Consider the following 26,918-nt stretch of genomic DNA (forward strand, 5'->3'; position numbering starts at 1 on the left):
GTGTGTTGTCTGAGGTCCACAGTGCAAATACAGATTTTCTTAATATTACTTTGTATTAAAATTCTGTGAGCTCATTTATTTTATTTTTTTATTATTATTTTTTTTTTTTTTCCTACGGTCAGCCCATGAAATTTCACGCCTGTGTTAATTGCTATTGCTCAAGTGATATTCAGAGTTTTCCCCAATATACAGTAGCTGTATTTGTCACTAATTCAATTTTAATTGCCACAAACACAATGCATGGAAGAAGAGGCGCTGCTAACTCTTTTGGGCCACATTTACAGAATTCTTTAAGCCATATATAAAAAACAGTGTATGAAAAGTAAACCAAATATATATATATATTTTTTTATACGATATGTAACTGAAACTATGAGATGACGAAGGTTAGATCTTGGAATTTGGAGCAAGATGTTAGCAATTGTATATAAATATTGAAAATGAAAGTCCTTCATTAACATACTATTTCATCCACACGTCAGATGAGATGTCTTTTATGTGATGTTAGGTTTCATGCATGTGGGGTCATTTCATTATATTTCATGATGTTTATAATGAAATTAACAAGTGGTGGTGTTGTTTAGATCATTAACATACACACTATCAGATCTTCTAAAGATTGCTGCTGGCCCTATCTGAACATTGTCAGAGAGTGTCGTGTTCTGTCCTATCTGATCCCCTCAAATACTACAGTAGACTATAGAACTTTCCTGTGAATATGGTATTTAAAAAATCAGATAATACTCTAGACAAATGCCTGCCACGATCTCTCGTTTTGAATTTTTAATCCCCATGAAGATATTACTTGTTGCAACTTCAGAAGCAGGGCTGTGTTTCAAACTGCTTCTTTTAAAGGCTCTCTATAGTGTAAGAGGTATATTCAATTTAATTAAAAGGCTTTGTGTTAGTAAATGTCAAAACAAGTGGTTTCAGGAATAAAACTGTATATTGTTTTCATCCACTTCCAGATTGTTTGAAAGTACAAATCTAACTTTAGCTTGACTGCAGATCAATACTGACCACTATTGGTTGCACAATGGTGTTCGGAATTTATATGGGCCAATCCAACTATTGTATGGAACACTTAATCAATAAAGTCTGCTAGGAAATGTCAAATATGCCTCACACAACATTGCTGATACAAGTCTGATGGCACCACTGTTTTTTACTTAATACATTGGCAGAATTGCATCTAAGCTGATTAAAATAGAGATGAAAAGCTTATGTCACCTCTCAGGCAGAATTCATCAAAACCCCTGCTCCTTGATTTATCCATGCTTTACTTGAAATGTCTCTAATTACAGCTGAAAACCAAAATCCGCAAGCATTTAATTAAAACATAAATGCAATAGTATAACTTGCTCTCACAATAAATTGCCATACTGCTTTAGTTTATTAAATACCAAGAGGGGAGGTAATTGAACAATCACATCCCTTGCCTGACAATATTGGCCAATTAATTGGTTCTGGTATTACAAACAGCATGGATTTTATATCATCTGTTTTTCAGTTGAGTTTGGTCTTCATAAAACACATGCAGTGCAAATCAAAGAAATGAAAGGCATTCCATAAGTTATTTTTATGTCTGCTTAAAGAATAAGAGCTAGACCTCCAAAAAGGCATCTCAATACAAGGATGGAACCTGTTTTAGGGTTTCTGAAATGTGTTACTGTATGCCCACAGCTTGATGAGTTTGCAGATCATATTTAAATTATCATTTATCTCCTGTAAGAGCCTTCCTTATTTGACAGGGGACTGAGTTGCACACCTTAATGTTACTGTTTGAACAATACAACCCTGATTGAAACTAACCAGCATGTCATTACTTTTGACAAATGACTTTATTCCAGGACCACACATAAGTAGACACAAAACTGACCTAATTGACCATCTGGTGGTAATAGCATATGCCAACACCTGTTCATCCTAATGAGTTACAGTCATTCCAATGCTGGTCTTCCTTTGTCTTGAACTCCAGGCTCTTGTTGAGCAATAATGCCAATTTCACAACCATGTTATTCAGACAGTGTGTAATGTATGTATGTTTGTGTTTAAAAGTAAATAAAATGACTTAGTTTGGTCCTAATTTAATGCAGTGTCAAATAGTATTGTTGTGTGTGTGTAACCATACTGATAGACTACGCCATCATTCTTGAACAATTCATGAACTCTGTCAGAGCATTAACCTGAGGTTGAACTGCAATGGCTCTTTATTCTGTCATTCTGCTCCAATAGCATCCACTTAAATAGTTTTCCCTACCGTGTCCCCCTTGTCTCCTTTCTGACCAGGCTGTCCTGATACCCCTGGTAAGCCTTGCTCTCCCTAGAAGAATAAAAACATTTTTTTAGAAGCATGCAATTATGAACACATATACCAAAACTAATTCAAATTCAGTATAGTTATTTTTCAGTAAAAGTATGTGACTAGAAGAGAATCAAATTAGTATATTAACAATTAAGGTAATAACATAAATCCCAGCAACATTTTTTATTGAAAATATTTTTAAAATGCATTTAAAATAAACAGTGTACGGGATTAAACACAAATGCAATACTGAAGGTTTAAGGGAGGCTATGAGTCTATGATTTGTTTTGAGCAGACTGATGAGAACTGACAACATTTATGTTTCTTCATCAGCCAGGAACAATAAAAACTTTTTGCTGTCGTGTTACTGGTAGTAGTAGTATTTCTTAGTATTTCTAAAGAATTTAAACTTTACATTACACAAACAAGATGGTTTGCATTTTGATTATATTTAATTAGCTGAAAAATACAAACATGCATTTCTGTTCACTGTAACAAATGTATTAAAATGTCATTCATATAAAAAAATGCAGACAAGTAATGAATGCATACGGTATTAGTTTAGGGATTTAAGATTTTGAATTTGAATATAGAGCACATGATACACTCCATACATTAGCTATATTATATTCAAACTATAACAAGTGAAGACATGCATGCACACAATGCTGTAGCAGAACCCACAGTCCCATGTACCTTGATTGCAGAACATTGGCACTTGTCAGTTGTTAAATGGGCAGGTTGTGAAAGCATTCTGGGGAAGTGACTGGTAACCAGGGAAGGAACTGTGGCAGAGAGCACTATTGGTGGGCACTGAAAAACATGTTTCAATAACTGTGAACCTGAATACAATTATACACTTCTGTAGTGTTGATAACTTACAGCTATAACTAAAATACAACATTTCAGTGCCTGAAAATCTCTTTTTTGAAAAAGAAAAAAATGACATCTGTAGTAGATGAGACGTGATGCCCAACTGTAAAAATGTGAATAAAGTTATGGGTAAATTTTATGAAAGGGGCCCACTGGGGGTGCGGGAACCTGCTAGTGCAAGAGTAAATCCCACTAGCTTTGTGAATCTTAAGCTCTGGGTGTGCAAAGCACTACGACTTTTTACATTGCTTTGGAATACAAACAATAATAGACCAATCAGCACTGACAGTCACAGCAGGGATGGGATATTACAAATTATGCCGCTGCAATCTCGCAAGAGTCGATTAGTAGTTGGAACGCATAGAAGCTAGCGTACAGTAGAATGCTTACTGAAAATGCCACAAAAAAGAATATAGTTCATCAACGTCCACGTTTTTCTTGTCCTCTTATTTACATCACTCAGCCAAGAACAAAACTGACTGAGAGATGCAGAGCAAAACGTGCCTATAAAAAAAATGCAATAAAAAATGCCGGTTGTATCTCCTGAGTTCGCTGGGCAAAACACAACTGTATACAAATCACTGGGGACCAGGATTTTGGTGAAAATACACTGTCGCAAGGACTGTTAAGCATTAGTTTTAGTGAAATAGAGAAAGAGCTGTTGATGATGGCTTTGTATAATTAACACGTTTAACATAATAACAACCAAATGAGTGGCTTCCCTCATATACATCAATGGCTTTCAGCACCTCTACTACAAAAATTGTTCCAGTGCCACTGGGACCCACATTACCCAGGTCCAGCTGTACAATAACAAAAACAATGTGCTTAAAGAGTTGGGTTGCATCATCCCTGCTTTTTAACAACCAAATGAGCACACATTTTCCTCCTTATTTTATACCACCTTATACCTAACTTAGAATACAACTTGACTGTCTCATGAGAAATTATAAAATCTTGCTGACATATCCATTATGAAAATTGCCTACCTGTAAACTTCAGGATTATGTTCAAAACTCTCCTGCTCACCTACAATGCCCTTCATCACACATGTCCCGAGTACCTCCTCAACCTACTGACCTGCTGTCCCTGTCCACAAGCTGAGGTCCTCCGACTATGGCTTGCTTGTTATCCCCAAGCAAAAGTGCACTACGCTTGGACAACACTCATTTAGCTTCATGGCTCTGACTATTTGGAACTCTCTCCCAGCTTTGGTGCGTGATGCTCCCATCGTCGCTTGCTTTAACTCAACTCTCAAGACCCACCTGTTCTCTCTTGCTTTCCATGCTCTTTAAGCCTGATATCTGCTAGTAGCTGCTGCTATTATTTATGTGTTATGTTACTATCATGTATTATGCACTTTCCACTGTATTTAATGTACTACTTCATGTATTTTGCACTTTCCACTGTATTTAATGTATTATGTATTGATTGCTTTTTACTGTATATCCTTGTGGCAAAGTGGCTAGTGGAGGGGAACAGGTATAGCGGTGATGCGATGCAGGAGTGACAGGCAGACAACAGTTTCCAGTGAAAAGGTGCTTTTATTTATAATCCAGGTCTGGTGACCGTTAAATAATAAATCCCCGGCTATACACAACAATGTGTAAAGCACGGGGATAGCAATAATAGGACACAGTCCCGAACAAAACGAACACACGGTCACCAGTCCTGGGTGAGTGCAGACGTGCTTGTGGTGGGCGAAGACACTGTATTTCGTGATGGTTCCGTGCAGTGGTGATCCGGATTGTGCTGACCCTGGTCGACAGCTCCGGATAGGTGAGTTAACTGTCTGGTGGTGCAAAACGCAGACAATTACAAAACAAACACAACACGCAATTCCTCTTTACAACGAGAGCTCCTCTCTCGATCCTTCTCTCTCCAAGCGTTTAACCCAAACGAAAGAGAAGATCAGCGTTACCCTGGCCCCTATATGTAATCCTGCATGATATCGAGATAAACGGTTGCAGCTGCCTTATTACTTGCAGCTGCCTCTCGTTTACCTCTCAAATCAATACGGTCTTACAACAGAGTCGCGCTTCCCTCCAGGCTGACCCACTTCCCTGACCCGGAAACGAACTGTCAGGCCAGCCCTTCCAGATGCTTCTCCTCCCATTCTTTAGCGCCCTCACAGGTTGGGAGGAAGATTCATCACCAGAACTCATCTTTCCGTCACATATCCCACCGCTCAGAGTGGAGCCGAAGGAACACTCGGCTAAATCTACCTTCCCCATTACTCCCCCCTCCCGGGAAAAATAATCCGCATTTTGGTGGTCTTTCCCCGCACGGTGTACCATGTGGTACATGAAGGGCTGCAATGCCAGATACCACCGAGTTATCCGGGCATTGCTGTCCTTCATTGTGCTTAACCACTTGAGTGGGGCGTGGTCTGTGACCAGATCGAATGAGTGTCCCAGCAGGTAGTATCGTAAAGAGTGAGTAGCCCATTTAATGGCCAAACACTCTTTTTCGACTACGGAGTAGTTGCGTTCCCGAGGTAACATTTTTTTACTGAGGTATAATATCGGGTGCTCTACTCCAGCTACTTTTTGGGACAAGACTGCACCCAAACCTACATCCGATGCGTCGGTGTGGAGGATGAATCTCTTGGTGAAATCCGGTGTGATAAGAGTGGGGGCCTGGCAAAGTGTACGCTTAATAGTATCAAACGCTCCCTGACACTCAGCTGACCATTTAATTAAATTTGGAGCACTCTTTTTGGTGAGGTCGACTAACGGGTTAACCACTGTGGCGTACTCGGGGATGAAGCGGCGGTAATAACCGGCTAAGCCCAGTAGTGACCTCACCTGAGTCTTGGTTTTGGGGATCGCTGCATCAACCAAAGCCTGGATTTTGGTGACTACAGGTCTCACCCTTCCATTCCCCATTAAAAATCCCAAATATTGAGTCTCTGTTTTGGCAAACGCACATTTCCTCAAGTTAGCTGTCAGCCGGGCTGCCCTTAGAGACTGAAGAACGGCTGCAACCCTAGCCAAATGCTCTCGCCAGGTGGAGCTGTATATCACCACGTCATCAATATACGCTGCTGCATATTCATGATGTGGGTGTAAAACCTGGTCCATCAGTCTCTGAAAGGCAGCGGGCGCACCATGTAGCCCAAACGGCATGGTTTTAAAGTGGAACAGCCCTTCTGGTGTTGAAAATGCGGTTTTCTCTCTGGAGCTGCGGGTTAAAGGGATTTGCCAGTATCCCTTCGTCAGGTCCAGAGTGGAAATAAACCTCGCTTTTCCCAGTCTGTCTAAAAGTTCGTCGACCCGAGGCATGGGATATGCATCGAACTTAGCAATAGCGTTCACCTTTCTGAAATCCACACAGAAGCGGTTGGTGCCGTCTTTCTTAGCCACTATGACGATCGGACTGCACCACTCGCTCCTGGAAGGCTCAATCACCCCAAGCTCGAGCATATCCCATACCTCTTTGCGAACGCCACTTCGTCGACTTTCCGGGATCCGGTACGGTCTCTCTCGCACTGTGACACCTGGTGGAGAGATAATGTCATATTCAACTAAGTTTGTCCTGCCGGGCACGTCAGAAAAAACATCGCTGAACTCCTCAATAAGCTTACGCAGCTCTCTTTGCTGATCCGGAACCAATTGTTCCCCCATAGAAATCGCTCTTGTGCTCGGGGTCTCTGGACAGGGACCTAAATCATCCTCCATATTGCCTGGGGCTATAAATAAGACCTCCCTTGCCTGCCAGGGCTTTAACAAATTGACATGATAAATTTCACGTTCATTTCGGCGATCGGGCTGTCTAATTTCATAATTTACTTTCCCTATAGCCCGAATCACCTCATACGGCCCCTGCCATTTAGCACACAGTTTCGATTCAGATGAGGGAAGTAGCAGCATTACCTTGTCCCCTGGTCGAAAGGTTCGAATCCGTGCATTTTTGTTGTAATGCTGCTGTTGTCGGTGCTGAGCCGATCTGAGGTTGTCTTGGGCCAAACGACCGACCAAATCCAGCCGATCTCGTAGTAGGAGCACATACTTCACTACATTTTTAGACGAGCCTTTGTGCTCCTCCCACCCCTCCCTCAGCAGGTCGAGAATGCCGCGAGGCTGCCGGCCGTACAGGAGCTCAAAGGGGGAGAACCCCGTTGAACTCTGCGGCACTTCTCTCACCGCAAAAAGGAGGTAGGGAAGAAGCGATGCCCAATGTTTCTGCTCCTGTGTTACAAATCGCCTCAGCATCGACTTTAAGGTCTGATTAAAACGTTCAACCAAACCGTCCGATTGTGGATGATAAACGGACGTCCTGATGGGACGTATTTTTAATATTTTGTACACCTGCTGTAACGTATTGGACAAAAAATTGGTTCCGTGATCAGTCAAAATCTCCTTGGGGATCCCTACTCTAGCCATAATCTGCGCTAACTCGGTGGCTATTGCAGCTGCACTAGTGGACCTCAATGGAACTGCCTCTGGGTATCGCGTTGCATAATCCACCACTACTAATATATGCGTATACCCAGAGTCAGAAGGTAGCAACGGGCCCATTATGTCCATTGCAATGCGCTCGAACGGAGTGGAAATAATCGGCAGTGGGACCAAAGGAGCGGGGCGCACTCGACCTGGCGCTACTCGCTGGCAGTCTGGGCATGTGGCTACATATTTCGACACATCAGTATGAAGACCGAGCCAATAGAATCGAGCCAATATTCGCTCCCTCGTCTTCTCGGCTCCGAGGTGCCCCGCAAAAGGGATATCATGCGCCAGCCTCATGACCTCGGTCCGACAAGACGGGGGAACCAATAATTGTGTTACAGGCTGTCCTGTGCCCGCGGCTAGGTTTACCCTATATAGTAATTGCCCCTTTATACTGAAATGTGGATATACTAGCGGCCCAGCGCCATCAACATCCTTACCTTCAATGGACCGGACCTGCCCCCAAGCGTGCACCAGTGACGGGTCGTTCTTTTGGCCCCACACTAGGTCCGCGCTTGAGTACCACGGGTCCGGTATATTGAGAGGGGCTGGAATAACCTCTGCCCTAGTCGGCCCAGTAACCTCGCTCTCTCGGTCACACTGCGTTCCCACTCCCTTCGACTGGCGTTTGTTACCATTACAGCACTCTCCCACCAGACCCCAGCCTTGTCTCAAAGACGCTCCCTCCCATTTCGCGGTCCGTCTCTCCTTATTTGTTTTTCTAGGACGGAACAGAGGGGAAAACATTTCAGGATGAAAAGGAAACACATCACCAATCCGTTCCTTTTTCCCTTTTTCTGCCACGTTTACGTGTGTGGCTGAGACTGCCATTATTTGCACCAATTCTTTGAATTTTGGCCAGTCTCGGCCCAGAATAACTGGGTGCGGCAACCTTTCCGCCACCCCGACTACAAGGTGACGTTTTATCGGTCCTACCGATAAATATACTTTTAGGGTGGGGTATGCCGCCGTGTCTCCATGGATACAGGAGATGGCCACCTGACCTTGTGGCCGCCACGACACACCGCCCAAGAGAGCTGTCCTGATCAAGGTTTGCTCACACCCTGTGTCCACTAACGCGTGGGTTTTCACATTCCCTAAAACCACGTCAATCAGACAGGGCCCCTCCCAACCGTTTTCCCCCTGCTTACCCGTTCCAGGTGTCCAGTTGCATGCAGCCACGTCACACTCCATAGCAGCGGGGCATGACCTGGCCCTATGTCCTGGCTGGTTACACCTAAAACAGAGTGGAGGGACAGAGGGGGCATAGGTTAAATATCTGTCCCGCTGCTGGTAGGGCAACGGGGCAGGGGCAACACCTCTACCCCAGCTGGGGGCCATCCTCGGTCTCCATGGGGGGGAGGCAAGGGGGCCCAACGGGGTCGGCGGTCTGGGAGGTCTGGGTGCCGGGACCGAGGGTGATGGTGGTGGTGTTGGAGGAGAGGGAGGGAGAGGTTGGTTCCTGAGCAGGGCAGGGGCTGACAGGATCCCGACCCGGGCTGACGTCAAAGAGTCCTCAAAATCTTCGGCCAATTTGACCGCCTCCTCCAGGGTGTCAGGGTTGTGGCGCCGTACCCACGCCTGAGTTTCGGCGCCGACCACATGGCAGAATTGTTCCACCACAATGGCTTCCCCCATTTGTTGAGCGGTCTTCTTCTCTGGGGTCAGCCAATGGACCATGTGGTCGCACAACCGCTGTGCCACCACCCTGGGGCGTGTCTCCGGGGCTCTCCGGTACTCGCGGAACCGCGTCCGGTGGGTCTCCGCGGTGATGTTGAGACGACGGAGGATAGCCTGCTTGACTAGGTCATAGTCAGTGGCGTACTGGTCGCTCAGGGCTTGGTAAGCTGCCTGCGCTTCCCCGATCAGGCAAGGTCCTAGCTGGCTTGCCCAGAACTCCCGAGGCCATCCCGCTGCGGTTGCCAGCTGCTCGAACGCCACCAAAAATGCCTCCGGATCATCCTCCGCCGTCATTTTCATGGCCCGTGCCTTCGGGGCCGACATCAATGATGTTCCGGTAGGGGTCGCTCCTGCAGCAACGATCAGCCCTACCCGTTCAATGAGCGCCGTATAGCGCTCCTCCCTCCGTCTCTCCTCTGCATCCCGTCTGGTCTCCAGTGCCTGCAGCAACTCCGCCAGCGCGTTGCGGTCCATAGTCCCGTGTTCTGACACCACGTGTGGCAAAGTGGCTAGTGGAGGGGAACAGGTATAGCGGTGAAGCGATGCAGGAGTGACAGGCAGACAACAGTTTCCAGTGAAAAGGTGCTTTTATTTATAATCCAGGTCTGGTGACCGTTAAATAATAAATCCCCGGCTATACACAACAATGTGTAAAGCACGGGGATAGCAATAATAGGACACAGTCCCGAACAAAACGAACACACGGTCACCAGTCCTGGGTGAGTGCAGACGTGCTTGTGGTGGGTGAAGACACTGTATTTCGTGACGGTTCCGTGCAGTGGTGATCCGGATTGTGCTGACCCTGGTCGACAGCTCCGGATAGGTGAGTTAACTGTCTGGTGGTGCAAAACGCAGACAATTACAAACAAACACAACACGTATTTCCTCTTTACAACGAGAGCTCCTCTCTCGATCCTTCTCTCTCCAAGCGTTTAACCCAAACGAAGGAGAAGACCAGCGTTACCCTGGCCCCTATATGTAATCCCGCATGATATCGAGATAAACGGTTGCAGCTGCCTTATTACTTGCAGCTGCCTCTCGTTTACCTCTCAAATCAATACGGTCTTACAACAGAGTCGCGCTTCCCTCCAGGCTGACCCACTTCCCTGACCCGGAAACGAACTGTCAGGCCAGCCCTTCCAGATGCTTCTCCTCCCGTTCTTTAGCGCCCTCACAGGTTGGGAGGAAGATTCATCACCAGAACTCATCTTTCCGTCACAATCCTGTATTATGCATTTCTCTGTATTTGAAGTATTATGGATTTTATTGTATTTACTGCATTTTGTAAAGCACTATGTGATGATGGACCACTATGAAAGGTGCTATAAAAAATACAGATTGATTGATTGATTGAAAACCTTGTATAGGACAATAATATATGATAACTAGCCAAACATATGCAACGTTCAAAACCAAAACACTGTAAAAACTTCCACGATACAATCAGTGGGGAAAAACATAACCAGGGACATTTACCAAATTTACCAACATTACATACCTGTAAACACTGAGTTTTCAAAATAAAGGAGCTTTTGTAAATTGAAACCTTAGTGGCTTGAATTGAAGTGAAGACCTTCATAAGGCAAAGGCAAACATGCGTTATTTAGTACACATTTCAAATATTTAGTACATGTGTTGATTTGGACCAATCAGAATGCATAAAATACGTGTTCTAAATAAATGTAAATGAACTACGCATTTTTTAAGTAGTGGCTGGTAATTTTACAGTCACACATTGTAATTACAAGAGTAGCTAATCACCTTCCAGATAAGATCTTTTTAATTTCAGACATGAAATACGCTTATTTTCTTCTATGGTGCAAATATAGATTTGCTGAGTGCTACCGACTTCTTGAGACAGACAATGTGTACTGAAATGTTTGCGAGAAATTGACTTTTGCAGAAATTAAAAGTTTAATGACCTAAAGGGGTTTAACAATAGTTTTGAGAAAAATACAGGAGAAAATCTGTCACAGGAGTTGTCTAGGAAAAGTGTCCAAAAACAAGAGTGTCCTGGCAAATAAGGAAGAGTTGACAGGTCTGACTTATTCATTTTAAACCAATTGTATCAGTAATCACCAACCACAGTGTCAACAAATGTAAAATATTGCGTATAGAGCAAAGACATCAACCGTTACAAGCATTTCTCCTGTATTGAATTCCTTCAAGGATGTTTTCATGGTTAGCTGTCAAAGTGAGATCTTCCAGTCATCTCTGAACACAAACACACACACACACACACTCTTGCACGCATGCACACCATTCACACTTGCTTTCAACTGCATCATTGTAATTGACCTTTGAGACCAGCAATGTCTTTTCCATGACTCAAATCAATTATGTTCTTTTCATCAGTCAGTCCTTTCAGATAAAAATCCCCGGTATCAGCATGACACACTCATCATTAAAAGCTCTTACCGTAGCACCTTGTATTTCACAGCAGTTTTCAAGTTCAGACATTTCCGTATCACAGTAAATTGTTATTTGTTGAAGTTCAACCTGGAAGAAAAAGTCCAAATTCAAACAGTAAAATCCTTCTTTAGTACATATGAAAGCTAAATATGAACACATTTTCCCTAATTTGTATTAGAGCCAGTGCTGCTTTTACACATATTAGCTGCAGGTTTCTCATTCTAGAACTATTCCAGTTTGGCCAATACTCACATCAACTGGTCTACCATCTTCAATGCGAGTCATGATGAGAGTTCTGCCTCCAACGTCAAGTAAGTCCTTCTCATCAGTCAGCCTTTTTTCAATAAGTTTACAGTCCATGTAAAGGGAAACTATTTTGGACTGGACGCTGAGTCCCAGCTTGTGCCATTGCCGGTCGAACAGAGACTGAAGATCTAGACTCTTGAAGGTGTAATGGAGAGTGTTCTTCAGGAGACCCATTGCTGTAAATTCTAAAACTTTTTTACTTCCATCTACAACAATAGACACCTACGGGAAAAAGGACTTTCATTAAAGAATAGTAATTGCAAGCGCAAGTAGCAACTTCGTATGAAGCTATAGTCTCCTGGAGCAAGCTAGTTAATAATAACATGCTTTTGGTAACAGTCCTTGACATCTCAGCAAACTCAAAAAAGAAACAGATTTGAACACAGAAGTATATAGACTGTAAGTATGTTGCTGCACTTTCTCACCATTATCATTTTCTTTGTAGAAACTTTTAATTGTTTGGCAAGGTTTTTGAGCAGGTTTGAATATATATATATATATATATATATATATATATATATATATATATATATATATATATATATATATATACATACACACACACACACACACACACACACACACACACACACACACACACATAATATAATCTGACTAATCTAATTACCTTTTTTTGTGTGTTTTATTGGAAGTTCGTCACACAAGGGATTCCTGTATCTGTTTTTCTCACCATCAAATCCATTTCAATTTTACTTACTAGTAATGTTTATTACAGTTGATAAGGGCTGGCTGACTAACAGTTTTCTCCTCAGCTTTTGCGATATACCTGAACTGCTGGGCAGAACTAAATAGGGACCGTTTTTCTGAGATAGCAGAATCAGTAATAAAGAAGTGGATAATTTGTGGAATTTAACTATATTGGATGAAAATAACTAACTTAAAAAATATGTACGGCTGACAGAGGATTTTTGACCACCTCACCATTCAAAGTCTATAGTCTATAGTATAACTTAAACAAATGACCACATGGTACTTACATAACTTAACATGGTTTCTTAAAATAGAAAAAAAAAGTATTTCCCACCTGTGGGCTGCCGGTCTTATCAACAATTTGCCAGAGGTACCAGCGTTCTTTTTTAGTGGTTCTTCTCAGTCTGAATGTTGCTACTAGAGAATATTCATTTGGAAGTCCATTAGGAAAGACCAACCTGAAAAAAAAAAAAAAGTTTATATGTTATCTCACAACAACAACAAACTGATAGGGCAGTTGCTGTTTGTTCTTCAGAAGACCTTGAGATCTATTCAGTTGTTTTTAACAGTGGCAGATTAATTTAATTTTGCTATTGTTTTACCGTAGAGTGCTGCAATAAACCTTGATGAGGGATACTTATTTTCTGAATTGACTGAGAACAGAATCAAGGTTAGAAGGCAGATGACGTATTGGTGGCTAATCGCTTTGTGTTTTCACCATGTGTAGGTTTTTCAATTGTCACAACCTTGACATTATGGCAATATTGATTGCATGCCTTTGACCTTTTTATGTTTTTTTAAAGAAAGTAGCTGCCTTTGGTTTTCCCTGTAATGGTATCCAACCTGGGTCTCTATTATAAACAAAAAATTCATTTGCCTTTCATTTGCCTTTTTTTCATTTTTTTTTAACAGATGTGCATTTGACAAAAATTCTGCCAGGTTTCTGTGGCTTAGCATATCCTCAGTCAACCCCCCCACCCCCCTCTACCCAATGCCAGTTCAATCAGAGACTGCATGGTGGGAGGTTTAATTCATACTGGCTAGAAATTTGTATCCCCCCTCACCAACCATTGCCTTAAACCTTTATTCTCCATTTTGAGTGACCCTTTAATACATTGGTGAACAACTCAGGTAATGGAGGGCTGGTGTCCCTCCTGGGTTTTGTTCTAACCATACCCTAAATTAGTTAATTAGACCAATTAAGCTTCTAATAAAGTCCAATAAAGTATTTTAGTTGGGATAAAAACCTGCAAGGACACAGGACCAAGTTGCGCACCACTGCTTTAATCCATAATGCCTGGGAAGCCAGTGGATTGCAGCCAGCACTGCTTTATCAGGACACCTCAGGAGAAGTTAAAATATCCCAAATAAGTGGCTGTTCCAGTTAAACGAGAGGCAGTTAAGACGACCTTAGTCACACTGTTTTGATTCTTAATGAAAAGAAAACAAACGCAAACACATCACATTATGATTAACTGTTAAATACATAATTTAAAATATGAGCCAATGTTTGTTTTTTTATTCCTAAACAAAATAAATCGCACCTGCGATACTGACACGCCAACTTTCTTTGGAAAAGCATGTTTGGAAACCAAAGGAGACACTCCAGCTCCTTCAAGAGTTCAACATGGTTTACGCAATATACACAAGTCACGTAATCATGTACTTGCTCCATTTATCATTTGAAAATATACCCACCCCTCCTTATATCGACCCTCGCTATACTGGAAATTCAGATATATGGCGGTCCTGGAGTTGGCTCCCCATTTTTACTGTCCAACTGTGTATGCCTTAGCTGCAATATACTGTATATAGACACTTAGAATTACTGTTCCTTTTATATCATACTGTTATCGTACGCACACGTATTGCACAACAACACAAAGTCACAGGGCAGTGATGTCAGCTCCCAAGCAACAAGCCTCCTATGTTGTTGTTGGGAATGGATTACTTCAATACAGCAGCTTTGTGCATTTCAGAAAGGAGAGGAAGACTCATGAAATTAATTGGAGACTGAAGTTGATGAGAAGCAATTACCATCTGCTATATGAATTAAAATGGTGTGTTGCTTTTTATACGAAAAATTAGAAAAAGCAGGGTGCGTATAGTATTTATACACCCGATAAAACGAGGGAGCAGTGGCATAGTATTTTTCTATCGGTATCTCGCTATATCGCGGGCCTCGATATATAACGGATTTATTTTGGACCCCAACACCCGCGACGGTGTACTATATCCCAATTATACGAAGTGATGTCCCAATTCAACGACATAAATAGCATTGGGAAGAACCATCTCCTAGAGTTATATCCCATTTAAGTAGCAATCATGATTATCAGTATCCCGATTAGGTGGCGCTGACTGTATTAAAAAGCAGCATAGATACTTTTTGAATTTGATATATTATAATTATTCTGCTTTTTCAACAGCTGCAGGTGCTCATACATTCATCAAAAGAATGAAATAAAAAAAAAAACAAAAAAAAAAAACATGATATTAATTTGTGGTTTAATGTAAATACTATATTCTGTATATAGGAATGAGTAAGTAAACAAATTAAAATGTTCAAAACAAAATCTCTTTGCCTAACTTATTGTAGCTTTGTACAATTATGATAGAATCAGACAAGGTGTGAAAACCCATACAGTAAAATCCCAGAGACAGCATTGTAGGTCAGACAAGTTTACTAAATAATTCAAAGACCTATGGCCAATGCTTTAGTTTGTTTATGGTGTAGAAGTCCATTGAGGGTGTCTGAAAATATTGTTTGAGGTCAGGGGTTAAATGGGTCAGGACCTGCAGTTTAGCAACAATCCATACCTCACTGTATGTCTCACTTATCATCGAACTCACTGCCAGACTTTTTACCTCACTTAAGCCCTGCTTTACAGTCAACATTTTTAGGCATGCCTGGAGTTTTAATCATTATCTTTCTGCCATATTACAAAATTCGAGTTACAACATTAAAAAAAAAAAAAAATCTATTGTTTGATGAATAATACAGTTACTGCTTAATTAAAATATTACATTAAATTAATTCACTTATCTTGTTATCCCTGAATAGATTATCATCTCTTTAAAAATATTCTAAATATTGTAATGAGCAAGAAACCTCACAAGTAGAATGACACCATGAAATGTTCTCCTTCTTCTAGGAAAGCAGTACTGGGGATGAGTAGTTTGGTGCCGGATACCTTCACTCACACTACTTGCTCACTAAGGGCCTCATGCACTAAACAGCGTTAACTTGTTTTGCACGCAGAAAGCCCATTACTGCGTGCTTCGTGCACCTGCTGCATTCACGAAGCAGTGGCACACGACCTTAAGTGTGTGTGTCCGTATTCCTGAAGTCTTATAGGCAGAAAAATGTGCATGTTTCAGCTTGTAGAGGATTGATGTATGTAATGAAATATTGTAAAATAAACCGAGTAACTTGGTGCTACTAGATTAAAGCGAACACTCAGTGAAGGGGAATAATACTGGGGACCAGTTGAGTGGTTTGCTTTCTGTTCTTTTTGTCTTTTTTTGTGAAACATTTGTATTTGGTTTGAATTGCTTTTTGAGTATTATTATGGTTTCCGTATGTTTGCGGTGTGATACACATTTGGTTTGGAGTACACCAGGTTGGTTGTAGTTTACTAGTGATTTATTTCGTGAATTCCTGTTTCCCTACTATTATTCTAACTCTATGGGTTGTTTGCTAATTGAAATTCAACTGTTTTGTACCTTGTTATTAATTACCTTGCTAATAGTTACTTAATTGTATTGTACCTCATTGTTAATTATTTTACTGCTGCTAATTGTGCCTCCATTGCGCTGAATATTACTTAATTACTAATACTTTACTACTTCATTACTGCTAATCGTTCTTTAATTATATTGTTCTTTGTTTTATTGCTGCTAGCTGTTCTCTGGTGTTAAACACAATAGCTGACATTGCTGTTAATCGAATCTATGGGTTGTTTGTAATAAATAACTTGTTGAACTTTTACTTATGAGTGGTTTCCCTTTGTTCTTGCCCATTATAATAGCCTGCCCTATATAACGAACCTATGTGGTTTGAAGTAATTTGTAAATCAAAACTAATTTCTGAAGGTGTAACCCCTTCAGTGGTGTAACCTGTCTTTCAGGGTCATGAATTTATTTATTTTTATTTATTTAGTATCAATGGACCCCATGGCTTGCTGAACATTATCCAGGCAAAGAAAGATGATATTGGCTGCATTTCCTGAGAGTAAAGTAAGAGATGTTTAAAGTTTGTGGCAGGGATCTTTTTCCAGCTGACATGCACCATCACCTGTCAAATGCTCACAAATAATATCCCTGGCTGGAGATGAGAAGTTGATTGGTCTTCAGTCACCAACCCCTTGGCAGGTGATTTTGCACTTAAAACTAGAACTAATACATACCACTATGTATGCAAGTTTGAATCAGTGAAGATGATAGCAATGAGGACCAAATTACCTAATCTTATAACTTGACAGAGATCTGTCTGACAGGGCTATGTGTTTACAAATGTATTCTAGATCTAATGCACAGTCATGCATATAAAACTAGTAGATGTTTTTCTTTCATACAGAATATAAATACTTTTAAAATGTAATCAGAACATAATAGTCATATCATTCTCCATGGGTTCTGTAAGATATAGTCATTTACTTGATAAAAACTAAAATAGGACAGCACATTCATTTGTTTAGCAATCTACTTGAAAAAACAAAAGGATTCTTGCAAACACACCCATGGCAGGCTATAAACCTGGACCCACTGTAAATGAAACTCGTTATCCTGGGCCCAGCAGTAAATATTTTAATTACAATATTTGAAACCAAGTTGACATATTTTATTTAAATTCAATAATAAATTATAAGTTATTAATAAGCACCTTGTCTTAGATCAAATTAAACATGATTTCATTGAAAGTAAACCACAGTAAATGACACACAATTTCAGCCATGGTGAAAATGGTTATGAGGCCAGTCACCAATGGCCTTTTTGACGTTCACTAAAATGGTTGGATAAAAACTATGGAATCCAACTTGTTCTGCATTAAAATCAGCATTTCAAAACACATTTGACCCCATTCACAGTACACAGGGTTGATTGAGCATTATTTAGCTACTTTGCAAATTGTAACAATGAAAATGTAAATTATGATATGTTTGCGCTGCGACTGGCCCATCTTAGTACATCTACCCCATACTGTACTACAGCAAACCATGTATTAAAAAGCAACCTTTAACAATCCATGTACTTACTCAGTTTGTTTTATAAGTTGTGTGTTTCCTAGTCTAAAAGATGGCCTTTCTTCTCCTCCAATCCCCTTCCTTAGTAAAAACTTTTCTGCTAGATCAAATCCTGCAAGACAAAAATACACTTAACTAATTGCCTTCCATTTTAAATGCTGCCATTGTTTTACAGTACAACCCATTTTTTTCTAACTGCTCTAGATAAAGAGCTGTTATCTGGTAAGATTATTTTTGTAAACACTGCAGATCATCAACACATTGTCAACTAGAGAAAGTTCATATTTTTTATCTTTCTTTCCCCAAAGAGCTAACATAAAGCTTCATCACTTCTGACCAATAGACATGTTTGGGGGGATTTACCTCCTGTTTGGATAATTGGGTGGTATGGATAAGAACATTTTCTACAGTTCTTTATAATTTACCAGAAAACAGCTTTGAGTTTAATAATAATAATAATAATAATAATAATAATAATAATAATAATAATAATAATAATAATAATAATACAATGTAAAAGGTAAATGTCACAGCGAAAGTATAATTTTATTGAAGGCCAAATCGCATCGGGTCCGGTGAGAAAAGACCTTAAAAGCTGAAATATCAAAAAATAATACCTAATAAAAAATCTTTATATAGTGCCTTTCCTAGTAGACCACCATAACAAAGTGCTTTACAAGATACAAGATTAGGGTGTGTGAACTGTGCATCAGATGCAGAGTCACTTACAACTACGTCTCACCCGAAAGATTGAGCACAAGGAGGACTTGCTCAGGGTCACACAGTGAGTCAGTGGCTGAGCTGGGATTTGCACAGGGTACTTGCTGGTTACAAGCCCATTACACAGCCCCCTTAAATGTCTGTATTACAAGACCCATCTGTTGTTACAACTTAAGGCCAGAAAAAAGACCATGTATTTTTTTTTTTTTACGTCCCTTAAAAAATCGACCACCTGAAAAATCTGTTGTTAATAAACAAAACAAAAAACAATACATATTTTTTAAGACTTAATTACTCTGCAACTTCAAAAATACTAGACATTTTTTATGAGAAGCTGGAAAGCATATGTACTGCCAATACAAACTTAATAAATCCCTCAAAATCAATGTATATTTTACAAACTACATAACCATTACTCAAAGCATACAGATCCAACTGCTCACTTTGACGCTTCTGGACAATTTACCAAATAATCCAGCTGAGATATTGTTTCATTTAAATCAAAATAAACTCTAAGGGCCTGTGGCAAAGTGCCCGCCCCTGTGTGTGTTATATGTTGTGTGTTAATGTTGGTGTATAGTCATTGGTACATGGGATATAAACGGGTCTATGTGACACGAGTGTTTAAAATGTATATTTGTATTTAGGCACGAGGATTGCACAGCACTTCACATGCAAGTAAAATGTAATAATATGCGAGCATGGGGAATTGCACTTTATTAATTCACGTGCAGTTGTACCGCGACTCCAATTGAATGATTGATTGCTAATTGAGTCTCGGTACAGCTGCATAAAAGCTGCATGTTTTCACCCACTCGGGGTTGTGTGTTCTGTGAGTGGAGAACGGGATTGGAGACGGAGGTAATTGTGATAATTGTAAGAAAAATAGAAGCTCACCGTGTTTGTCTGTGTAGTTTTTTTTTGTTTTGTTTTTTTTGTTGGTTTTTTTTTTTTTTTTTTTTTTTTTTTTTTTTTTTTTTTTTTTTTTTTTTTTTTTTTTTTTTTTTTTTTGTTTTTTTTTTTTTTTTGTTGGTTTTTTTTTTTTTTGTCCGTTTTGTTTATCTATTTATTTTGGTGAAAGTGCCGTGTCCTGTGTTTTTGTTTGTTGCAAATTTCCTGACTGTCTGTTCACTTATTAAATGCTGAGCGAGACCATTCGCTCAGCTTAACCAAATTCCACCTCTCTTGTTGTTTATTTCTTGTCTCTGGTCTGACGCCACCCACTCTTGTCGTCTTTGTGACAGGGCCCTATTTAGCAAAGTTCGCAAACCCCTAAAGCAATCGCAAAACACTTTTGGCAACAGTATCAGGCGCACATGGTCATTCGAATTGAAAGAGAACCAGGTCTATGTGCAAATTACATGGTCGCCTATAAATACCGGTGAAGCGAGAGAGAAAATAAAAGAAATACGGAGTGCACTCTGGATTAATGTGATACTTTGTATCTAATAAATAAATAAATAAGTGAATGATTTCTACATGGCCCGATAAAGAGAGGAGGAGGAGACGTCTCCAAATATTTAGAAGTCATCTGTCTTTTCTGTGCCTGTCTGACATACAACGTATGCAACAATTTCATCTCAACAATCATTGACATCTGCCAACTGCTTCAGGCTGACCTGGAAGGAGACATGTGGAGAGCACACTGTCTGCTTGTAGCTCTAAAGTACACACACCGATACAGAATGCACACTTCTATGTAAATCGTAATGGTACCTATTCTGTCAATGTGCAAGTAGTGTGTGATCTGTGATGCCAAAAAATACATCACAAATGTGAATGCAAACTATCATTGCTCCGCTCCAATCTCAGGCTGGTTGATACTAGAGACAACAGGTATCCACTGAAGCGGTGGCTACTGACAGTGCTGCTCAACCCAATGATCCCTGCCAAACAGAGGTATAACCGTACCTTTAAATGTGCTTTTACTGTAATTGTGCGAACATTTGGAATCCTCAAAATGTGATTCTGATGTTTGGCTGTCTCTGAGGGAATACTACAGTACCCTCTTCAGAAGTTTAGCAATATAATTCTCGCTTGTGTTTTACAGAGTAAAGAGTACAGGTTTCGAGGGAAGCATATGCTGAACTGGAGCCCCAGTGTTGGAGGTTTCAGATGCTGCAAGTGCCAGGCAGGCCAGACAAAGCCTTATAGGCAGCAAGTGAAACAGAAAAAATAAATGTATGTAACTTCATTTTGCTTATAGATCACTTTTTAAATGTTGTATTCACTCTCTCCCTCCAGGCTGCTAAAAAAAAAAAATAGCCTTGCTTGAGGGGCTTGGTCATCCCCTTCACTTGGGCTGTTGGACATTTTAAAAAACGCTGCGCTTTTTCGTTCCTTCTTTTTTTCTGGTTTCAAAACACCCTCCGTTCGCTATTGCAGATGCACAGGTGCTCTAAAAGGGAATATTGAATTCTTAACGGTTGTAACTTTACTCCCCCCACTGTGCTTTGATTGGTTGGACGCATGATTCGCTATTTGATGTGTGTTAGCTCACACATGAGACCCATCTTCTAAATCATGGTTTCGTGCGCTATCGCAGCGGTTCGTTAACGTTGTCATTTTTGCCCTAGCGATAGCAGCTGGGCACAGATTTGTTAAATAGGGCCCTAAGCATACAAGGAACATGTGACAAATAACAATAAGAAAATCAATGTACAGTACAGTATCATCATATTACAATGAACCTTGAAATATACTTTAGGCTTACCTGTCACTTCAACATTGTGCCTTTGGTTTTGTTTCAGATTTTTTTTTTTAATCCTTAATATAGGGCATGAATTACCTAAAGTAATAAACAAAACAACAAAGTAAATACAGACGGCAAAATGATGGCACTGTCATATCCATTATAAAGTATAGCTACATAAGCGACATAAACTTTGATTTAATTCTGGCCCTAGTCTGTACCACCACTGACTTTTCAGGTCAAAGTCACGCATCCCTGAACAGCAGCCTTGGATAGCTACCCACAGATGATACTCTTTAGCAATAATATAATTTGTTCTGATTCAGACCTAACATTCACGGTGACAAAAGGGACACCACAAGCATTCACTGACAAGAGACACAGTTCACTATATAAAAGGCTGCTATGTTTGGCTCTTTTAGACTGTGATTACATTCTACAGTATAGGCTACTGTAGCTTTTGTTGTGTGTAACATATTATGTTGTTTTTTCCACTGGCCAGAGAGATCACTTAAATGATTACCCTTAAGACCTGCTCATTCTTCATTTCCAATTGTCTTTAAGGTAGGTTGTCATACAGCCTCAAAAACAACTGACCAAGAAAAAATACTATTTAACCATTCAAATAATGCCAAGGTTATAAAAATCTAGCAATTTAACTCTCCTTGTGTGTCGTCTCAAAGTGTATTTCTGTCTGTAAAATGTTAAGGTCCTGTTTAAATAATTTCAAACAGCAGTAGTAGATCTATTATGTAGACACCCGTTTCTCCGTCATTATTTTAGGGATTAGTAATTTTCAGTAAGCTTTCTCCAGTGATTTTATTTGAACAATTATTAGGAGTTTCTGGTAAAGATTTTGTGATTTATTAATTTGCATGTATGTTTTACTGTACATTATGCACAGATACCAATAATAATGCTTTTGAAAACCAAAACCTATGTTTAGCCTTTTAATGTATTATAACTTTTTTCCCCAACAGGGAAAAATTAAATGCTGCGATTAAATATACTGATGCGTATATGGAATACACATAAGTAAATAATATAGAACAATAAGCATCATATTCAACTCATTTTAGCAATGCTATCCTTACAGTAGCTTTAAAAAAGTAACAAAAAAATAAACAAAAAACAAACAAACAAGAACTATGATGAATATAACTCACATTATTACATTCATTCAATGCAGTGTTAACACACTGTTATCAGTTTTGGTTATTAGGCACTTAAAAAAAAAAAGTTGCTGTAGATTAGCAGCTCCACAATTAAAATGTTACCCTAGGGATGGTGTTTCGGCAAAACTTTCTTTTCAGTGTTGTGCTAACTAAAGTTTTATTTTCATTGCAGCAGCATGTGTACATTTTTGTCATCCTATTTAGATGCTTGTCTTTCAGTTTACTGCTGATGTGTGTTCTGTGATATCCAAAAATGTGTCTTGTGTATCCGATAGGAACTATTGCATTTCCAGCCCATCGCTTTTTTTTTTTTTTTTTTTTTTTTTTAATTTGGCTTTGATTTAAAGAACATACAACTTCGCTCTCCAGTGGACTGCTAATTGTCAATCATCATATCATATCATATAAAGTGATTGGGATTCTCAACAAGAAGGGCAATACAGAGTTAATTGGAAGCACTTGAAATATTGAAGCATGTGTTACAAAACTTTGAAGAGGTACCACGCAGAACTCTGACACTCGGAATGGCATGTCTGGTCTAAACTTGGTAATTTGAGCAAGAGAGATTGTTGAAATGCTTGAGAGACCAAATAAGTGTTGTAGCTCTTATTGCTGGCAATCAAGTTGAACAAGAAAAAAGGAACGGACAGATTCAGGGAAATTATATAATGGAAAAAGATAACTAGTAATTATTAACATTAAGTTGAAAAGGAAGTACACATTTAATTAAAGCTGTTTTTAAAGATACCTAATACTTTGGCATTCTCCAAAAACAGGACCTACTGAAAACAAATGTAGCTGCGTACTCTAACAGTGCCACTGTAAACTATGGAGGAAAATCCACCTTTTTAAATCTTTTTTTTTAATTCTTATTGGGTCTCTGGGTAGTTATTCAGAAGTGGACTATCTTGGTATAATGCAGTATGAAATTATACTAAGTTCTGACAAGTGCACGACATACCTGTCCTGTCACTAACAGCCATTCCAATGGTGAAAGGGCTGACACTTGCTAGCCAAAGCAAAACAGTCCATGTTACAACGTGCTTCATTTCTTCTTTGACTCATGTGAACAGAGTTCTCAGGAATCTGTGGGAGGAAATATGGATTTTTGTTTGTTTGTTTGTAAAAGTGGATAGCAACAAATGGAAATGTTAATTCTATTTCCTAAGAGAATAATAATAACAATAATACTAATACTAATAAATGGACTTTGTTTCTTGAATATCCAGCAATGCCAGACTTGTGACTGCAGCTATTCAAAGGTTTGTCTCACTGACTGATGAGTAATATTTTGTGGACAATGATACACTGTGATTTGGTTGCACATGTAAAAAAGAACCTGAGGTGGAGTACACCAGGAAATGGTTTTTGAAAGAGAATGACAGTTGTGGCATGTGATCCAAAGACTGACAAGTAGTTCTCTTTGAGATTCCTCTTGTGTGCCTGAATCTTAAACTAGTAACTGTAGTTACTAGTTACTGTAACTGTCATTTTTTTAAAGGGTATTGCATTCGACGTGTACAATAGGCTATATGTAAATAGGCTAGCAAAGCCTGTCCAGTTTGTTGTCATTCTTGCAGATTTCGTTTTACCAAAGAACTGTATAACTTGTATAGAACACGTTAATTTATACAAACATTTAAAATGATCCCTTAAGAAAAACAAAACTTAAATGAGTTGCTAACCATTTTATGACCACATGTAAAACACGAAATCACAATGTAAGCTTTCGAAATGTCTTACATTGTCAATGTAATCAAATATAGAAAAAAAATAATTCGTATTGCTGCTTTTACATTAAACAAAGCACGGGAGTTTAAAACTATTAAACCCGTGTTTATGGCGGTGTTTTGGGTGTGTGGGTAGGCTTCATTTAACGAATTAAAATAATGAACAAAGTATATATTTTTAAACCATTTTATCGACATTCTATTGTTTCATCCTTCAAAACAGGTGAGCTATCTAATCAAATGCCCTATTATTTATTCTGTGACTATTTGTTCACGTTGAGGAAAGCTACTGACCTGCTCGCTGAACTTAAACTTGCAACATGACCCTGATATGATCTACTGTCTCGGATCCTCAATGTAAACCCAATGCCATTAATAAGTGATTTTGGGTGTCACGTGAATCCTGCTACTTAAAATTGAATTGCACGTGGAAAAGAGCCAGAAATCCTAAAAACGTGTCTGTCATCTTGTCAAAGCCAAGGATAAGTTTCCCTCTCTGCTAATTCTTCTGTGCTGAAATAAATCCAAAAGCTGCACCATATTTTAACACGAACGCTTCCCATACTAACAATGTAAGTTTCATTTAGGTTCAAACGGTGTTATTAACGCACATATTGCTTCCCATGTACATACAGCTTAATAATAGATATACTCATAAGACCGCAGCATCTTCTCTTTTTAGCACCATACGTATTTGCTTTTTTCTACCTGCACTAAAGTACAAGTTCCACAGTTACAATATTTAAAGTGCCCAGATTATATTTGCCAACTTATCCCATTATTTTCTCACCCCTGATAAAACTTTAAAACAATCAATTGTACAATATATATATTGTTTCAGTCGATATCTACTTGCAATACCATATGAATACCATAATATGCCCATCACATACAGGACACTCACAGCAAATAAACGTTTTTGTTTTGTTTGTTTGTTTGTTTGTTTGCCCCCCCCCCCCCCAATTATAATAAGGTATTTGACTATACTATCGTAAAAAACACAGTAAATTACAAAAACTATAGTACTTGGCTGTAACAATTATAATTGTTACCGACATCACAATAGCAAGAAATGTAACGTAGGTACAATACTGTACATGTCATTATTACTGAACGTAAGCTAATATAATATATAACAAAAACTGTCACACAATTTATATACTTACATTTACAAAGTTGTCCCCCAGCAAAATTCCTACAAGAAGCATACACACATGTTTAGCAGTCAGTTGTGATTCTAAAGTAGACTGCAAATACAAACTGAGAATGGGATCTCCTGCCTAGATCCAAGTCCTTATTAGTCACACACTGACTGACCCTCCCACTCACTCATTACTGAAATACACTAAGGACCGCAACCAACACTGGTACTGTGAAATTAAAGCTGTACTCTCAACCTTTGTTTCAGAGGAAAACAAAACAATTAAATACAACAGCATGCATATTATATGCAACATTTATATATCACACACACACACGGATATTAAAATTAAAATATGCACGTGAACGCCATCGTTTGCAGGTATTTTCTTGAAAACTGGAAAATAAATGTAGCGAAAATATGAAGTTATTTATGACAGACATGTTTATAATATGTGTGAAACATTGGTCAATAAAAAGAAGGAAATGTATATTGCATAGACACATTTTAATTTGGCCAAATAAACCAAATAAACATTTTTTTTTTTCCAGATTTAACTTAAATCTTAAAATATTAAGCAACTCCTCAACATTTAAATGCTAAATCTTTATTTTAATCTTTATGTTTTTTTTATTTTGAGAATCAAGATTTTGTGAACTTAAATATTTAACAAAATCTTAAATCACTTAACAAGATGCAATATTTAACTAGATATTAAATCTCTTAACTAGATTTAACATTTGGCTAAATATTTAACTGTCCAGCTAAATCTCTAAAAAAGATTTAACATTTAACTAAATAATTAATTGGTCAGATAAATTTGGAGTTTGTATGCAAATGAGCTCTGACAGCTTTGTACGTTCACACGATTTGATTGGCTCTTGTAATGCTAAAATGTGCATATTTCCCAATTACCCATTGTTCTCTATGCATTGCTTTCATTCCACTTAACTTGAAAGCTACTTGTTTTTACTTATGCTCTTGAGGTTTTCGTAAGTCAAAGTACTCTTTGTGTTTTACATCAGCATTTTTGGGAAGGGCGGGAAAAATACTGTATATCCACAGTCTTTGGTCAGGTTCTCGTTCAGAAGGACATCATGACTGATTCCAATAATTTACATAAAATTATCGAGCGTGCAGTTGCTGCTGGTATAAAGGCCGTCATACATGGGGCGATTTTTGTCATCAGTGATTTATCATGAAAACCACCTCACCATACACAGGGTGATATTTGTCGACGGCGATGTGTCGTCAGCGATTTATCATGAAGATACAGACAACATGCCCCACATGTCATCCAGTTCCTATCCAGTTTTAAATAACTTTAGCATAACCGAGGCAGAAGTGTTAAAGGGACTAGGAACTCTTAAAATAAATAAATCCCCTGGGCCGGATGAGATCCTCCCAATAGTACTCAAAGAAATGAAAGAAGTTATTTACAAACCACTAACCAAGATCATGCAGCAGTCTCTTAACACA

General features: G+C 39.2%; 1 protein-coding gene across 1 annotated transcript in view; it reads right to left on the reverse strand.

The window, feature by feature from the left end:
* Positions 1–25,556, reverse strand: part of LOC121316379 (collagen alpha-1(XIX) chain-like) — a 113,919-nt gene extending 88,363 nt beyond the window's left edge. The window contains exons 1-9 of the mRNA XM_041251457.1: positions 25,465–25,556; positions 23,530–23,654; positions 21,415–21,489; positions 17,994–18,093; positions 13,070–13,193; positions 11,971–12,246; positions 11,725–11,805; positions 3,002–3,118; positions 2,261–2,323 (exon numbers count right to left, since the gene is read on the reverse strand). Coding sequence (XP_041107391.1) covers positions 2,261–2,323; positions 3,002–3,118; positions 11,725–11,805; positions 11,971–12,246; positions 13,070–13,193; positions 17,994–18,093; positions 21,415–21,489; positions 23,530–23,617 — 924 coding nt within the window. The 5' untranslated portion in view covers positions 23,618–23,654; positions 25,465–25,556. The remainder of the gene's footprint in view (positions 1–2,260; positions 2,324–3,001; positions 3,119–11,724; positions 11,806–11,970; positions 12,247–13,069; positions 13,194–17,993; positions 18,094–21,414; positions 21,490–23,529; positions 23,655–25,464) is intronic.
* Between the last annotated feature and the right edge of the window lie 1,362 nt (positions 25,557–26,918).

The sequence above is a fragment of the Polyodon spathula genome, chromosome 5, assembly GCF_017654505.1.
Source record: "Polyodon spathula isolate WHYD16114869_AA chromosome 5, ASM1765450v1, whole genome shotgun sequence".
In the NCBI taxonomy this organism is placed as follows: Eukaryota; Metazoa; Chordata; class Actinopteri; order Acipenseriformes; family Polyodontidae; genus Polyodon; species Polyodon spathula.